Source organism: Crotalus tigris, unplaced genomic scaffold (genome assembly GCF_016545835.1).
Source record: "Crotalus tigris isolate CLP2741 ecotype Arizona unplaced genomic scaffold, ASM1654583v1 scf7180000024306.450007, whole genome shotgun sequence".
Taxonomy (NCBI): Eukaryota; Metazoa; Chordata; class Lepidosauria; order Squamata; family Viperidae; genus Crotalus; species Crotalus tigris.
The window spans coordinates 156,198-175,214 of record NW_024100478.1 but is presented as its reverse complement, the minus strand read 5'-3'; the positions used below and the strand labels follow the sequence as shown (position 1 = coordinate 175,214).

General features: G+C 42.7%; 1 protein-coding gene across 2 annotated transcripts in view; it reads left to right on the top strand.

The window, feature by feature from the left end:
- Positions 1-19,017, top strand: part of ZFAT (zinc finger and AT-hook domain containing) — a 159,894-nt gene that overhangs the window by 116,517 nt on the left and 24,360 nt on the right. For both annotated transcript variants that reach the window (XM_039324690.1, XM_039324689.1), the window contains exon 15: positions 6-136. In XM_039324690.1, coding sequence (XP_039180624.1) covers positions 6-136 — 131 coding nt within the window. The remainder of the gene's footprint in view (positions 1-5; positions 137-19,017) is intronic.

Here is a 19,017-nt window from a genome sequence, read left to right as displayed (position 1 = left end):
ATAAGGAGGAAGGCTGGATGCCACAGCTGTCAACATCCTTCAGCAAATCATAGAGCTGGGATCAGAGTCCCATGACGGCGCTGCTCTAGCTTCTGTGGTTGCCATGGCCCCAGGAACCGTCACTGTGGTGAAACAGGTAACTTTTCATTCCCAGTTGAATTCTCTCTCTTTGTCTGTCTGTCTGTCTGTCTGTCTCTCTCTCTCTCTCTCTCTCTCTCTCTCCCCCCATCAAAGTGATAGTTGGTCTCCAGCTGCTGTGAGAATTGCCTCTCCTCCTCTCTCAGCTGCTGTCCTTACCAGCCTTCTCTGTGTGATTCCTCTCTTTGTGTAAATATTTCTTCTTTCCTTCAATTGGACTGGCTACACGAGCTTTGCTGAATTGTTCAAATGCAGCCACTAAGGAAGATGAATAAATAAATATATACACACAGGCATACAATACTGCTGTTTGAATCAACCTAGAAACAAGTATCGGTAGCCCTAGATTTAGCAACAGTTCATTTAGTGATGGTTCAAAGTTACAACAGCATTAAAAAAAAAAAAAGTGACGTGCCCATTTTTCACACTTGCAACTGTTGCAGCATCCCCGTGGTCACGTGATCAAAATTGAGACGCTTGGCGACGGACTCATATTTATAACAGTTGTGGTGTCCCTGCGGTCCTGTGGTCACCTTTTGCAACCTTTTGACAAGCAAAGTCACTGCGGAAGCCAGATTCACTTAACAATCATGTTACTGACTTAACAACCGCAGGGACTCATTTAACATCTGGGGCAAGAAAGGTTGTAAAATGGGGCAAAATTCACTTAACAACTGTCTCCCTTAGCAACAGAAATCTGGGTGTCATGCCTCTGTGGGAGCCTGAATCTGCGGAGGAAAATGAGCTGAAACAGGATCCTATGGAGGTCGAGGGAGAGGTGTCTGTGGCTTCAGAGGAATGTGGGGAAGAGCAGGCCGAGGCAGGCCAGGGCCCTTCAGGAGTGGGACAGGAGGAACAGGAGAGGCAGAGTTCAGGCGATGAGCAAGGGCCACCCCCACCTGATCCTAGAGCACTGAGAGTGGAGAGAAGGAGGGAACAATGCAGGCAGGCTCAACTACTAGGGAGGAGAGCATCCCACCCCCCTCCACAAGGTATATCTGGAGACTTAAGCATCCCATCCCCCTCCACAAGGCACACCTGGAGAGATTTAAGGAGACGCTGTGGGGAGGGGCATTTGTTGAGAACAAACGTTGATTCTTTGCAGTTTTGTGTGTGTTGTTGCTGATCTCTTGTTCTGTGACTTCTGCTTGGAAACCCGGAAACTCTGGCCATTGGACTGGCTGACAATGTTGCTTGGATGTTTCAAGAATTCAGACTGTATGTTGGATTCCCTTTTGAAACTGCTCAGGCAAGCATGTATTCACACAGACTCATTAGGTTTATGATGTATGTGTCATTCTTTCTTATCTCCATGGCCTTGAGCAAATTCCTCTCCTAATCAGACTGTACATGAAACTACTTGCAACCAGAGGTGTATGTGTCTTCCTGTGTTTGGAGGCTTGCCAGAAACGTGGGAGCATTTGGGGAGAATTTGGAGCAATTAAAGGGCGGTTTGAATTGCCAGCTGACTGCATTGCCTCGGTGCTGTGCCCTGGGTCATCACACTGGGCCTCAATTATAGTCAATACATGACTAGCTGTATTGCTGAAAAAGATCTGTGCCCTACAGCACTTGCCCATCAGGCTTAACGAGGAAGCCCATCTCCAATTAATTGAAGGCATCATGGTTGAGGAAGACCTACCTGATCTGTTAAAACTGCAGAAGTAGTTCTCAACTTCCAACCAATCATTTAGTGACCTTTTGAAATTACCACCAACCCCCAAAATGGGGACTTACAAAGTGGATCTAAAGTTCCGACGGTTCCCCCTCAATCATGTTTTACTTAATTTCCCTTAATTCACATATGATGGGTTTGCTAACAATCACAATGTTGGTTTAATGACTGCTACGTTTACTTTACACCATGTTCGTTTAATGACGCCCGCAAAAAGTTCATAAAATCAGGTTGGTCACCAAATAACGACCATCACAACATACAGCCATAATGAGCAAGCTCTGTGATGGTTGTATTTCGAGGACTACCTGTATCATCAGAAAGTGGGCCTTTCACATAAACGTTAAAAAAGGTTTTCCCCATCCCCTGAAGGCAGGACAAGCATTAACGGAGGGAAACGAATCAAGGAGAGAAGCAACCTAGAAATAAGGAGGAATTTCCTGACAGAACTATTAACCAGTGGAACGGCTTGTGGGTGCTCCAGCACTGGAGGTTTTTAAAAAGAGATCATTTTATTGTCTGAAATGGTATAAGTTTTGCTGCCTGAGCAAGGGGGTTAGACTAGAAGACCTTCAGGGTCCCTTCCAACTCTGTTATTCAGTTATACACTTGCATTTCCTGCTTGCAGAGAAGTTTAAAAAAAAGCTTTCATCACTCATATTTTTTTTAAAAAAAACATTATAGTTTCCATATAAACTACACTTTTGAATAATGTATGTATTTGTAGATCCCACAAGCCTGCGGCAATACTGTAAATGGACCATTCTATAAAACACTGGTGTTACTTTGGGTTAGACCATTTTGAAAAAGGCCGTTCCATGAATTGTCAAATCGCCTCCTCTGCTTTTATGACTTCAAACCATATATTGGTGTTGTTACGCTTATGCATTTTTAAGATTTATTTTAATGTTAGTTAAAATGATCAATTATATGGTCGGTTTATAAGTGGAGCGTCTACAAGTCAAGTTTACAACATATAATAATAATAATAATAATAATAATAATAATAATAATAATAATAATAATAATAATATAAAGGCAATCAACACCTGGGCAATCCCAGTCATTAGATACACAGCTGGAATAGTGGACTGGACTCAAGCAGAACTAAAAGCAATGGATAGGCAGACCAGAAAAATAATGACAATGAATCACGCCCTTCATCCACGCAGTGACATTGATAGACTTTATCTACCAAGGCAAATAGGTGGGCGTGGAATGCTACAAGTACATCAGATGGTTGAAGAAGAAAAAATGGCTTTGGAAGAATATCTGAAGAACAATGATGAAGATGCACTGAAATTAGTATATCAGGAAGGCTTACTAACTACTGGAGAGACCAAACTGGCCTACAAGAAAGACCAAATGAAGAACAGAATAGAGGCATGGGAAGACAAAGCACTACATGGCCAATACATGAAAAAAATAGCTGGGAAAGCAGATAATAATAAAACCTGGCAATGGCTAAGAGCAGGAAAATTGAAGAAAGAGACCGAGGGACTAATTCTGGCTGCACAAGACCAAGCCTTAAGGACAAATGCATACAAAGTCAAAATTGAGAAGACAGCAACAGACAGTAAGTGCCGCCTATGCAAAGAAGCTGAAGAAACAGTGGACCACTTGGTAAGCTGTTGCAAGAAGATTGCACAGACTGATTACAAGCAGCGGCATGACAAAGTAGCAACAATGGTGCATTGGAAGATCTGCAAAAAATATCATTTGCCTGTAAGCAAAAACTGGTGGGATCATAAAATAGAGAAAGTCATAGAAAATGATAAAATTAAACTGCTCTGGGACTTCAGAATTCAAACAGACAAGCACCTGCAACATAACACCCCAGACTTAACAATTGTCGATAAGAAAGACAAAAAAGTCTGGATAGTGGACGTGGCAGTGCCTGGAGATAGCAGAATAGAAGAGAAAGAACTGGAGAAGATAACAAAATACAAAGACCTACAAATAGAAATAGAAAGACTGTGGCAAAAGCAAGCAAGGGTAGTACCAATAGTCATAGGCTCCTTGGGTGCAATCCCAAAACAACTGGAGCACCACTTGAACACCATTGGCATTGACAAATTTGCTATTAGTCAATTGCAAAAGGCGGCCTTATTAGGAACTGCTTCCATCCTGCGACGATACCTGTAATACCATCAAACATCCACATCTGCCTATCCCAGGTCCTGGGTAAGGACTCGATAGGTAGACAAAATACCAAATCCAGTCTGAACATCTGGCTGACTGTGCGATGATTGAGAATAATAATAATAATAATAATACCCCCAGTGAGTGAAAACTGAAGGAATCAAGATGCCCCACGAAAATAACATTAAGAGTCTGGATGAGGAAGAGTACTACAAATACTTGGGTATTCTTCAAGCTGACAACATCAAGCACACTGAAGTCAAGAAAAAGATTAGAGGTGAATACATCAAGAGAGTGAAGAAGATCTTAAAGTCCAAACTCAATGGAGGAAATACCATAAAGGCAATCAACACCTGGGCAATCCCAGTCATTAGGTACACAGCTGGAATAGTGGACTGGACTCAAGCAGAACTAAAAGCAATGGATAGGCAGACCAGAAAAATAATGACAATGAATCATGCCCTTCATCCACGCAGTGACATTGATAGACTTTATCTACCAAGGCAAATAGGTGGGCGTGGAATGCTACAAGTACATCAGATGGTTGAAGAAGAAAAAATGGCTTTGGAAGAATATCTGAAGAACAATGATGAAGATGCACTGAAATTAGTATATCAGGAAGGCTTACTACTACTGGAGAGACCAAACTGGCCTACAAGAAAGACCAAATGAAGAACAGAATAGAGGCATGGGAAGACAAAGCACTACATGGCCAATACATGAAAAAAATAGCTGGGAAAGCAGATAATAATAAAACCTGGCAATGGCTAAGAGCAGGAAAATTGAAGAAAGAGACCGAGGGACTAATTCTGGCTGCACAAGACCAAGCCTTAAGGACAAATGCATACAAAGTCAAAATTGAGAAGACAGCAACAGACAGTAAGTGCCGCCTATGCAAAGAAGCTGAAGAAACAGTGGACCACTTGGTAAGCTGTTGCAAGAAGATTGCACAGACTGATTACAAGCAGCGGCATGACAAAGTAGCAACAATGGTGCATTGGAAGATCTGCAAAAAATATCATTTGCCTGTAAGCAAAAACTGGTGGGATCATAAAATAGAGAAAGTCATAGAAAATGATAAAATTAAACTGCTCTGGGACTTCAGAATTCAAACAGACAAGCACCTGCAACATAACACCCCAGACTTAACAATTGTCGATAAGAAAGACAAAAAAGTCTGGATAGTGGACGTGGCAGTGCCTGGAGACAGCAGAATAGAAGAGAAAGAACTGGAGAAGATAACAAAATACAAAGACCTACAAATAGAAATAGAAAGACTGTGGCAAAAGCAAGCAAGGGTAGTACCAATAGTAATAGGCTCCTTGGGTGCAATCCCAAAACAACTGGAGCACCACTTGAACACCATTGGCATTGACAAATTCGCTATTAGTCAATTGCAAAAGGCAGCCTTATTAGGAACTGCTTCCATCCTGCGACGATACCTGTAATACCATCAAACATCCACATCTGCCTATCCCAGGTCCTGGGTAAGGACTCGATAGGTAGACAAAATGCCAAATCCAGTCTGAACATCTGGCTGACTGTGCGATGATCCATAATAATAATAATAATAATAATAATGTTGGAAGGGACCTTGGAGGTCATCTAGTCCAACCTCCTGTGATGACGAACCTTTTAGAGACCGAGTGCCCAAACTGCAATCCAAAACCCACTTATGTATCATTGGGTGCCGGGTGGGCGTGGCCCATTGGGTGGGTGTGGCCCATTGGGTGGGCATAGCCCATTGGGTAAGCGTGGCTGCGGTGGTAACGGCAGACTGGGTAGGACTAAAAAGTTCAATCAATCAATTCCAACTTTGCAAGACCTTTTTTTTCCCGCGAGAAGTTGAAATTGATTGATTGATTGAACCTTTTTTTTTTTTTTCATATGGCGGTGGAGGCCTAAAGCAAAAAGGTTTTATAAAACCCAGCTAAAGTCCTGGGGCGATGGCATGCGTGCCCACAGAGAGGGCTCTGCCTGCCACCTGTGGCATGCGTGCCATAGGTTCGCCACCACGGTCCTATACCATTTCAGACAAATGGCTGCCCAGTCTCTTCTTAAAAACTTCCAGTGTTGGCACATCCACAGCTTTTGGAGGCATGTTGTTCCACTGGTTAATTGTTCTGTCAGGAAGTTTCTCCTTAGTTCTAGGTTGCTTCTCTCCTTGATGAGTTTCCATCTGTTGCTCCTTGTCCTGCCTTCAGCGCTTTGGAGAATAGCTTGACTCCCTCTTCTTTGGGGCAGCCCCTGAGATATTGGAACACTGCTATCAAGCTCACTGGCAAAGCAGCTTCTATGGACATTAAGCTTGATCAAGCTTCCTATCGTAACCACTATTTTGGGGTACGATGGGTTTTAAGTCAGTGCTAGGGAAGAAATGTCTTTTATTAGGGTCCTTGGTGCTCTCTGAGCAAACCGCCACTTCCTTTGAGCAGTGATGATGTTACCCAGTCAGGTCATGAAATGTCTGCAAGAAAACCACCAAGCTTGGAGAATACCAAGGACCCCACAGTTCAACCCTTCTATCATTTGGTAGTTGTTTGCAATGGCTAATAATCCTGTTGTAGCTGCCCCCACAAGCTGTTGGAGATGATGTTCCCCCCCCCCAAGAATGCTTGTGACAAGGAGCAGAGAAGGCTGGCCCGCTTCCCGCTTTCGCTGAGTGACCATGATAAATTCTTTCAGGCTGATCAAAACACCTTTGTAGCCTTGGACTGCCACCTTGGCCCTTCCCTGCTTGTCCGAGGCCCTCTTCTGTTTTTGTTGATTATCTTGCTGAGTTTCTTGGCTGTCCTGCTGAAAGAAGTGATGAGTGAAGGAATTGAGCTGGCAGGCAGGCGAGCACCAAATTACCTGACATGAAGGACTTGAGCAATTCCTTAGCTAGCCTTGCAGAAACTCAATTAAGTTGAGCTAAATAAATGCCCGGGCTCTTCTCTGGATTCAGAAGCTGCTTCATAATGTTGCTGAAAAAAGAAAGATGCCTCCTCTATAGCTAGCCCAACCCTTTGGAAGAGCCTCCCGCTGAGATCCAGGCACTGGGCTGGGATGGCAGAAACGGATGTGGAGGAATTATATTTTACAAATAATTCACCTGACAGAGAATAATAGAGTTGGAAGGGTCCTTGGAGGTGTTCTAGTCCAACCCCCTGCTCAAGCAGGAGACTTAATACCAGGGGGTCTTCAAACTTGGCCCTTTTATGACTTGTGGACTTCAACTCCCAGAATTCCTCAGCCAGGCATGCTGGCTGAGGAATTCTGGGAGTGGAAGTCCACAAGTCATAAAAGGGCCAAGTTTGAAGACCCTTGCCTTATACCCTTTCAGACAAACAGTTGTCCAGTCTCTTTTTGAAAGCCTCCAGTGATGGAGCACCCACAACTTCTGAAAGCAAGCTATTCCATTGGAATATCCAACACACCTTCCTCCTCCTGTCTCCCCACAATGACAACCATCTAAGGCAGGTTGGGCTGAGAGAAAGTGATTGACCCAAAGGCATCTAGGCAGCTTTCATGCCTAGGAGGTTAACTAGAACTCAGAGTCTTCTGGTGATTCGCCCAAGCCACCTAGCTGGCTTCTGTGGCTATGGCAGGACTTGAACTCATGATCTTTGGCTTTGTAGCCTGCTTCTTGCATGAATGATATGATTGTTTTCTTGTTGTGGTCTTGGTTTTGCTGTGCTTTTTTCCCCCGCAACCTCCTACCATCTTTATCAGTGATTATTAAGAAGAAAAAGACATTTTCTTGAATAATAAATAAATAAGGCCATTTAAATACATTTTAATAATAATAATAATAATAATAATATGAGAAAGAACTAGAGAAGATAACAAAATACAAAGACCTACAAATAGAAATAGAAAGACTGTGGCAAAAGCAAGCAAGGGTAGTACCAATAGTCATAGGCTCCTTGGGTGCAATCCCAAAACAACTGGAGCACTACTTGAACACCATTGGCATTGACAAATTCGCTATTAGTCAATTGCAAAAGGCGGCCTTATTAGGAACTGCTTCCATCCTGCGACGATATCTGTAATACCATCAAACATCCACATCTGCCTATCCCAGGTCCTGGGTAAGGACTCGATAGGTACACAAAATGCCAAATCCAGTCTGAACATCTGGCTGACTGTGCGATGATCCATAATAATAATAATAAAGTTGGGAGGGACCTTGGAGGTCATCTAGTCCAACCCCCTGCTGAGGCAGGAGACCTTATACCATTTCGGACAAATGGCTGTCCAGTCTCTTCTTAAAAATTTCCAGTGTTGGAGCATTCACCACTTATGGAGGCAGGTTGTTCCACTGGTTAATTGTTCTAACTGTCAGGAAGTTTCTCCTTAGTTCTAAGTTGCTTCTCTCCTTGATTAGTTTCCATCAGTTGTTTCTTGTCCTGCCTTCAGGTGCTTTGGAGAATAACTTGACTCCCTCTTCTTTGTGGCAAGCCCTGAGATATTGGACCACTGCTATCCTGTCCCCCCTCGTCCTTCTCTTCATTAAACTAGACATACCCAATTCCAGCAACCATTCCTTATATGTTTTAGCCTCCAGTCCCCTAATCATCTTTGTTGCTCTTCTCTGCATTCTTTCTAGAGTCTCAACATCTTTTTCACATCATGATGACCAAAACTGGATGCAGTATTCCAAGTGTGGCCTTATCAAGGCATTGTAAAGTGGTATTAATACTTCACGTGATCTTGATTCTATCCCTCTGTTAATGCAGCCCAGCATTGTGTTGGCTTTTTTGGCAGCTGCAACACCAGCTGGCTCACATTTAAGTGATTGTCCACTAGGACTCCAAGATCCCTCTCACAGTTAATACTATTGAGCAAGGTACCCCTATGCTATACCTGTACATTTGGTTTTTCTTGCCTAAATGTAGAACCTTACTTTTTTCACCATTGAATTTCATTTTGTTAGATAGCGCCCAGTGTTCAAGTCTGTCCACCACGTGAGGGAAAAAAATCCACGGGGAGAATGGATGCTTTTTCAATCTCTATTCATTTTGGGTTCATCACTCTTCAATATATGATTTTAAAGTCAGTTGATTGTTGTTTGTTTTGGTGAGGGGGGATATTGTGGCATTCTCTGAGCCCTGTGACTTTCAGCTGTTGAAAACAGTGAAAAAACTGGAGGTTATTTTAATGCATTGGTGTCACGAGTCTCTTTATCGCCACTTTTGTCATCTAAAAATCCCTCTAATCAGAAAAGGGGGGGGCCTGAGTGGGCAGAAGAAAAGGGACAGATTTCAATCCCCCTCCCACAGTTCTTTTGAAGGAGATAATTGTGTCCCGTTTATCTCTCAGTCCTAATTACTTACCTAATTACAAAACTCATCTCCAAATACCTTCTGTCAGTAGTTTTTTGAAAGAGGGCCAATTCCACCAATTTTTATCAGTAAAGTAAGTGTGTTTGTGTATGTGTGTGTTTCTGCATCTATCTGTGTAGACATGTGCACATGTGATATTACTCACAATCCATTTTTTCAGTCCCATTGGGTCTTTACAGTTAGTCCTTGACTTATAACTAGTTGTTTAGCAACTTTTCAAAGTTACAATGCCTCTCCCCCCCCCACACAAAAAAGTACTATTTACAACCCAGTTCCAAAATTATGACATTTGTCCCTCCCCCTGCCTGAGTTAAGTGATTGAATTTTCAGCACTGGACAGTTGGCCCACATATACCATCTTTTGCAGCACCCCACAGTGATATAACTGTGATTTGTTATTGTTAGTTGCTAAGTCATGTCCCGACCCATCGTGACCCCATGGACAACGTTCCTCCAGGCCTTCCTGTCCTCCACCATCTTCTGGAGTCCATTTAAGCTCACGCCTGCTGCTTCAGTGACTCCATCCAGCCACCTCATTCTCTGTCGTCCCCTTCTTCTCTTGCCCTCAATCTTTCCCAGCATTAGGCCCTTCTCCAGTGAGCCCTTCCTTCTCATTAGGTGGCCAAAGTACTTGAGTTTCAACTTCAGGATCCGGCCTTCTAAAGAGCAGTCAGGGTTGATCTCCTCTAGGACTGCCCGGTTTGATCGCCTTGCAGTCCAGGGGACTTGCAGGAGTCTTCTCCAGCATCGTAGTTCAAAGGCCTCAATTCTTTGGCGCTCGGCCTTTCTTATGGTCCAATTTTCACAGCCATACATTGCAAAACCGTGATTTATGACATCTTTTTTCAGAAATCAACATTTACTTCTGATTTTCAGCCAAAGTCACCCTATAGCCATGGTGGCGAACCTATGGCATGCATGTGGGCCCATGCACCGTCGCCCCAGTCCTAGGCCTTCAGCTGGGTTTTATAAAACTTTTTCATTTTAGGCCTCTGGTGCCGTGTGCAAAAAAAAAAAAGGTTCAATCAATCAATTTCAACTTCTCATGGGAAAAAAAAAGATCTCGCAAAGTTGGAATTGATTGAACTTTTTAGTCCCATCCAGTCTGCCATTACCACTGCAGCCATGCCCATCCATTTTACAACCTGTCTTGCCACAGTTGTTTAGTGAATCACTGCAGTTGTTAAGTTGGCAACACGATTGTTAAGTGAACCTGGCTTCCCCATTGAATTTGCTCGTCAGAAGGTCGCAAAAGGGGATCACATGACCCCCTGGGACACTGCGACCATCATAAGTATGAGTCAGTTGCCAAGTGTCTGAAATTTGATTATGTGCCATGGAAGATGCTGCAATGGTCCTAGATCACTTTTTTTTTCAGTTTTGTTATAACTTTAAACCGTCACTAAACAAGTCTGTAAGTCGAGGACTACCTGTAGTTCAAAAAGAGAAAGAGTGGAAGTATCACTCTGGGAATCAGGCAGTTTACAAACTTAATAATAAATTAACACTAAATAGTGTGTAACAACTGTTTGATTGCCTACTGTTTAGCAAAGCGGGTTTCTTATGTCAATGCTACCAAGGAAGTCAATCAGAATAGAGCTGGAAGGGACCTTGGAGGTCATCTAGTCCAACCCCCTGCTCAAGCAGGAGACCCTTTACCATTTCAGACAAGTGGCCGTCCAGTCTCTTCTTAAGAACCTCCAGTGTTGAAGGATTAAAAAAAAAAAGAATTAAAGTGGAAGGGCGTCTCCATGTGATCTGACAGCTGCTATGAACCTGTTTTCTTTTCTTGTCGGAGAAATATAAAATTAAAGTTTCAGATAGGTGGCATTTGAGTGTTTCAGTTCAACAGGCGCCCTTTGGCAGGAGTTTAAACACTGATCTGATTTGACTTGAACATACCCCGAGAAACACAGCAATTTGTCATGGTAAAAGATGCAGACTGATGTCCACCAGAGACACAGAGCTGAGGCGTCACAGCACTCAGGCCGAATGACAAAACTAGCAGAAACGTATGGATAAGAGCAGCTAGGCAAGCTGCTAAATTTGTTTATTGACCATTCTCATTTCAGGAGAATATCAAATTGAATAAGCATTCAGCTCGATGCCTTGGTCCCCAATGAGATTTTTGGTTTCCGCTCACCTTTACAGCAGCCACCTTCCTATTCACCTTTTGTTGCCGTGTTATTTACTTGCATGTCTCCGCGGCATTTAAAATTATGCAGGGCTTTCGACTAAAAAAAAAAAAAGCCCTTTTGAGCATCCATTCAGGCTATATTATCCTTGGCTTGCAAGCCCCCCTGCACCTAATATCTGTCTATCCCAAGCAATCCGATTTGTTGCCACGGCAATTGTAGGTGCTGCAGAGTGCCATTTGCAGGATATATTGCAGGTCTGTCCTGTGATGTTGTGACATTAAGCAACACCTGGCTGCCATAGAACAACAAGCTTGACAATTCACCGCACATGAATTATCTGTTTGCACCAAGGCAGGGATGGGTGAGATGGTACAATTTTCTGATTTCAGTAGCCCATCTGTTACTGTTGATTACCTGTTTAGATTCTGTGCTATAAGTGATTACAAATGCGTGGCTTGCAAATTCTAAATCAGTGGTTCTCAACCTTTTTAATGCCGCGACCCCCAACCGGTCGTAAGTCGAAGACTACTCAACCGGTCGTAAGTCGAGGACTACTCAACTGGTGCAGCACCGTTTGCAGAGTGGGACTTTTGACAGGCTCAGCAGGGCAGAGACAGCTTGGACAATTCCTATTGGCTTTTGAAAGCCAATAGAATTAGACTCTATTCAAGAGAGTCTATTCTATTGGCTTTCAAAAGCCAGTAGAATAAAAGGGAGTAGCACAGCTAAGGAGAAGGGGGAAAAAATGGCGGACTGCGTTGTTTGGCGACCCCCGTGAAATGGTCGTTCGACCCTAAATGGGGTCCCGACCCACAGGTTGAGAACCACTGTTCTAAATCATTAAGCCTGTTGAGTTTACAGACGATGGAAACTAATCAAAAAGAGAAGCAAACTAGAACTAAGGAGAGATTTCCTAACAGTGAGGACAATTAACCAATGGAACGGCTTGCTTCCAGAAGTTGTGGGTGCTCCATCACTGGAGGTTTTTAAAGAAGAGACTGGATAGCCACTGGTAGAATGGTAGAGGGTCTCCTCTAGACTAGAACAGTGGCCCCCAAGGTTTTGGTCACCAGGGATGAAAAGAAGAAACAGGGGTGACAGGATAGCAGTGTTCCAGTATTTGAGGGGCTGCCACAAAGGAGAGGGCATCAAACTATTCTCCAAAGCACCAGAGGGCAGGACAAGAAATAATGGTTGGAAACTAATCAAGGAGAGAAGCAACCTGGAATTAAAGAAAAAACTTCCTAACATTGAGGACAATTAACCAGTGGAACAGCCTGCCTCCAGAAATCATGGGCGCTCCATCACTGGAGGTTTTTAAGAAGAGACTGGACAGCCACTTGTCTGAAGTGGTATAGGTTCTCCTGCTTGAGCAGGGGGCTGGACTAGAAGACCTCCAAGGTCCCTTCCAGCTCTATTCCATTCTATCTTCAGCAAAAAGACTCAGTGAGAAGGAACAATTTCAGGGTCCAGCAAAATGGCATTATTTGACAGGAGAGACCCAGAGCATGTCCTCTCTACTCGATTTGGTGGAGAAACAAGCAGAAACAATAGGAGAAAGACAGTCTTGCAAGCCTCTTCATTCTATGCCACGGAGAACTTTATAGTTGGTGGCCAGCACCTTGTACTGTACCTGAAGCCTAGTGGGCCCACTGCAGCTGACAGAGCAGTGATGTTACATGGGTGTAACAAGGAACATCAAAAACCATATTCCGGCCTAGCTTCCAAGTGCCTCAAAGCTGCTTTTTCAAAAGGCAATTTTTTTTTTTTTATCTTTGAGGAGGAAGTTTTGCTTCTCATCCAAAAAGCTTCATCTTCAGCAAAAAGACTCAGTGATCCTCTCTTGAGATGCCAGTGGATCTGAAATCTTTTCCAGTGAGCACCAAACTAGGCTTCAGAGCTGGAACAAGCTATTCTGGGAATGACTCATTAGGGAGTCTGCATTATTCAATTAACACAATTAGAGCTGAGTGGTTTAGCCTTAGACGTCTCTTCTTTGCTCACTCATCTAATTTCTCCTTTGCCTACTAACTTACTGGTATCATTTTTTTTTTTTTTACCAGAGGCAGCCTATACAGATGTAGGTCGCTTTCCCTGCTCTCCTGTAATGCATTCAGATAATTGTGATGTTAGTCGAGAGATGGGGAGAAATTAATTTGAGTTCCCCTGTGTTTTCAAAATTAGAAATTCTATCCTAACAAACATGTGAACCGAACCGCAGCTGGCCCTCCAAATGTGCATGTCTCTGGATATTAAAAAATGCATTTCTCTAAGCCAGAAGTTCCCAAATTCAGATCCTTTGTTTAGAGTTGTATTTATTTCTTCATTCCCGCTAATGGGTAGAGATGCACTGGCTTTAATAGCTTCAAACTGATTGTCTGGTTGAGAATCCCACCATCAAAAGAATGCCACCTTCAGCCATCTTGGATTTCTTGGTCTTGGCTCCCCTCCTTTGGAACAGGAGAATTCCTAGATAATTGAGCCACTCCCTGTTTACTAGATTTCTGGAGAGCAGTAAAAACATAGCTTTTCAAAGCAAACATTTGCAGATAAGTCAGATCACCAAACCCTGCCCAGTGGTGCTTCAGGCTGGTTAATTAGATGAGCAGTTCATACCAAACTGTAATTTGTTTCCTTCTTTCCGCCGTCCCTGTTTCCCTCCCTCCTTCTCTTTTTAAATGGTTGAGTGACTCTGGCCTTCCTGGAGATTAAAACGTTAAAGTACAAATTAGTCATTGAGTTTTGCCACACCAACGGCAAATAACTCACATAACAAAATGACAGAATAACTGAGATAGAAGGGACTTTGGAGATCTTCTAATCCAGCCCTCTGCTCAAGCAGGAAACCCTATACCAGGGGTAGGTAACCTTGGCTCTTTTATGACTCGTGGAGTTCAGCTCCCAGAATTCCTGAGCCAGCATGGCTCAGCTTGGAAACCTCTCCCTTTCCTCTCAGCATGGCTGGCTCAGGAATTCTGGGAGTTGAAGTCTACCAGTCATAAAAGAGCCAAGGTTGCCTACCCCTGCCTTATACCATTTCAGACAAATGGTTGTCCAATCTCTTCTTAAAATCCTCCAGTGATGGAGTACTTCTAGAGGGTATCATTCCACTGATTAATTGTTCTAACTGTCAGGAAATTTCTTCTTAGTTCTAGGTTGGTTCTCTCCTTGATTAGCTTCCATCCATTGCTTCTTGTCCTGCCCTCACGTGCTTTGGATAACAGGTTGACCCTCTCTTCTTTGTGGCAGCCCCTCAAATATTGGAAGACTTCTATCATGTCTCTCCTGGCCCTTCTTTTCATTAAACTAGGGGTTGTAATCATCCCAGGAACATCTTGACCCAGTACTTCAGGGAATAATCATCTATGTGAGGCCTTCCTAAAGATTAGCATGGTCAGAACCATCTGAATCTCAGTAGGATGTTCATACGTGTAATGTCAACGCTGCTAACATTGGACATTCTTGCTTTGACAAAATATGAAGAGGCAGTCACTCTCTGTATAAGCTGTGTGGGATTTTTAGAGTTAAATTTGATGATGGTGGGAGGGAGGAGAAAGAATGTATGTGGGGATTAGTTAAGATAAGAAACCTCAGGCTACAGAAGGGAAAGGAAACTTTGCCCTTCAAACTGATTGGAGAATGTGATTTATGACTGCTAATTAGAGGAGGGAACTGTGCTTGAATATTATGTGCTCAGGGGAGGGGAATTCAGATCTTGGCCTCCACCATGTTCGTGCCAAAGGATGCTGTACTAATAAAGAGACTTTAAGGTAAACAATGCCTTGAAGTTCTTTGAAGTACCGTATATTCTGGTGTATAAGACGACTTTTGAGAGTGTTGAAACAGCCTCCGAACTCGGGGGTCGTCTTATACGCCAAGTCATCTTATACACCAGAAATAAGGTAGTTTCTGGCATATAAAACAACTTTCTAAGCATGCAACTCGGCGTCGATCGTCTTATACGCCGGAAATAAGGTAGTTTCCGGCGTATAAGACGACTTTCTAGGCATGCGACTCAGCGTCGATCGTCTTGCGACTCGGCGTCGATTGTCTTGCGACCCGGCGTCGAACTCAGGGATCGTCTTATACAGCGGGTTGCCCTATACGCCGGAATATACAGTATTCTTCTAATCGGAACCATGACATTGTAAATAGTTTATTGATTCAGATGACCAGTCTTGGGACAAGTGGAGGAGCAAATTAAAAGTTAGCATTGCCGCTCATCCAAGTTCTGCTAGTATTATCATACATCAACAGACCAGTCTGCTGTAAGTTGACTTTGATACCAAGTATCAACACCACATTCAGTTTTCTGCTACCAGTACTTCATAGAGAGGTCCCCTCGATGGGCAAGTAGATTAAATAATTTTTTTAAAAAGTAAAGTCTTCCCCTCATCAGTCATATCCATTCCTAGGAGCTAGTGCTCATCTCTGTTTCCTAGCCAAGGGAGCCAGCATTGTCCAAAGACTTGTCCCTTTCCGTGGGAACACTGTTATCTACTCACCAAAGTGGTACCTATTTATCTACTTGCATTTGCATACTTTCCAGCTGCTAGTTTGGCAGGAGCTGGGGTAGGAACGGAAGCACACCCCATCATGTGTCACCCTTTTGAAATTTCAGGGAAAGTTGGGTATTTTTTCAACTATTTTATTTTTTGTCAATTTGGGAATATACAGTAGACTTCTGTGTCTGGACATTTTATACCCTCTTCTCCAATGCTACACAGCCACAGTATTTTTTAAGTCAGTACAAGACGTGGGCTGCTGTGAAAGTTACGGTGATCCCGTCTTTACAAAGATGCTGCTATCTATAAGTCAAGAGTGAGAAAGAAGATTTTGATAGAAGTATGTAGGAGCTGTTGCTTAGGAAAATGAGACTAAGCCACGTATTAAGTCCAGAACTGCCAAATAGCATTTAGAAGCAGTTCAGACAGACACATTCCTGTTCACTGGACTGTAAGAAATAGTCCATCACAGTTGAACTTCCAAGATTCTGCTATAATAGCAAATCTTCAAGAAAAATAGTATTGGTCTTTTTTATGGAATTGATTTCCTGGCGTGGTCTGTCTAGTGGGGGTTAACACTGCAAGTGTGCTTCTCTGATAATTTTTTATTTTTCCAAACTCTCCCCCATACATATACCATGATATTTATCAGATGTTAACATACAGTATATTCTTTTTACATTCATATATAAGATACGTTTGATAAAATGAAATAAATACATACACATGACTTTTGGAAGTGTGCTTCTCAAGTGAGGGGCTATTTGGTTGTCTGTTTGAGTTGTCATTCAGTTGTAAGGCCAACCCCATTCACAGGGAGTAAGACTTCTGATTGATCCAGCAGCTTAGGAAACCCCCACAAGACCTTTGATTCTGCCAGCAAGTCCATTTAATAAGGTACAATTCAATTTGGCTTCCAGCTCAGTGTTCTCAACGCTCGTCAGATGACAATGATTATCAATTAGTTGGTGTCCTCCTTAGCCTTATGATCTCCCTCCAACTGCTTTTTAAAAGTGGTAGGTTACCAGATTCCATTCTCGTCTTCAAAAGGTGTCACGGTTTTGGGGCCTCTGCTAAAGACCAGCGATTAAAATACCTGTAGCTGCGGTTACAAATATAGCTATAAAATTAGCAAGTATACAGCTGTTTGTTTCATCGCCCCAGACTCTCTATATAAGAAATAACTACATCTTCACAGAAATAGAGTACAACAATGATAAAAACTGTCTTGAATGCATTTGGGTCAATATAAAAGGGGGGGGAAATGACATTGCCATAGGTGTATACTACAGACCACCCAACCAAACAGAGGAAATAGATGAACTTTTTGCTAGTCAGCTAACTAAGGTATGTAGGAAGCACATCACAATAGTAATGGGGGACTTTAACTACCCTGACATCAACTGGGAGACAAACTCCGCACCAAGTGGAAGATCAAACAGGTTCCTGGCAAACCTAGCAGACAACTTTGTCTCCCAAAAAGTAGAGAATGGAACTAGGGGATTAGCCATTTTGGATCTAATTCTCACTAACAGAGATGAAATGATAGACGGTGTTGGAGCCATAGGAACCCTGGGAGGAAGTGATCATGCAATATTAGAATTCAACATTATAGAAGCACAACCAATAGAACACAGTCAAACTAGAGTCTTGGACTTCAAGAGAGCTAATTTCAATAAACTTAGAGAGGGCTTGGGAAGGATTCCATGGATGAGAATCCTCAAGGGGAAAACAACTCAAGAAGCTTGGGAAATTTTGAAAAATGAGATAATAAAAGCACAGTCTAGCACAATACCAACAAAGAGGAAAAATAACAGCTCTCAAAAGAAACCAGCATGGCTGCATAAAGAAATCTCTGACAAATTGAAAGATAAAAAGGACAAGTATAGAAAGTGGAAAGAGGGGAACATAACTAAGTCAGAATATCAGCAAATAGCCCGAGCCTGCAAAGATGAAGTGAGGAAAGCTAAGGCTCAAAATGAACTAAGGCTTGCAACCAAAGTCAAAAATAACAAAAAAAGCTTCTTTCAACATGTAAAAACAAGAAAAAAGTGAAGGAAATGATTGGTCCATTAGTGGGTGAAAGTGGCAAGAAGGTGACAAGCAACAGGGAGAAAGCAGAACTATTTAACTCCTTTTTTGCATCTGTCTTTACACAAAGGGAAAAAACAGACCAACCTATCAAAAATAGTGCCACAAAAAACAAAACAGAAACACAAGTTAAGATAGGCAAGAAAATCGTTAGTGAGCACCTGTCCAGCCTAGATGAGTTCAAATCGCCAGGAACAGACGGATTACACCCCAGAGTTCTCAAGGAACTGGCAGATGTGATATCGGAGCCACTGAACTATATTTTTCAAAGATCCTGGAACACAGGGGAACTACCAGAGGACTGGAAAAGAGCTGATGTAGTTCCCATCCTCAAAAAAGGAAAAAAAATGGATCCAGGAAATTACAGACCTATCAGCCTGACCTCAATACCTGGGAAGATCCTGGAAAAGATAATCAAACAACGAATCAACGAACACCTAGAGGCAAACAAAGTCATTACTAAAAGCCAACATGGGTTTGTCAAAAATAGATCATGCCAGACAAATCTTATTGCATTCTTTGACCAAGTGACAAAATTAGTGGATGGAACAGCTTGCCTCCAGAAGCAGTAAATGCTCCAACACTGGAAGTTTTTAAGAAGAGACTGGACAGCCATTTGTCCGAAATGGTGTAGGGTTTCCTGCCCGAGCAGGGGGTTGGACTAGATGACCTCCAAGGTCCCTTCCAACTTTACTACTATTACTATTACTACTTCTGTATGAAAGCTCTGATCTAATTATAGAAGCTTGTTGTCACAATGTTTATTCATCCCTACATATATATGACTTATATAGCAGTCCATATCACCCAAGATGCTTATAGGATTCAAACTTCAGATAGTCCTCAAGTTTCAAGAGTACACTTTGTGACCGTTCGAAGTTACCACAGCACTGAAAAGGGGGAATTATGACTTATTTTTCACACATACGACTGAAGCGGCATCCCTGTGGTCGCAGGATCAAAATTTCGGCATATAGTTATGACACTTGCAGTGTCCCGGC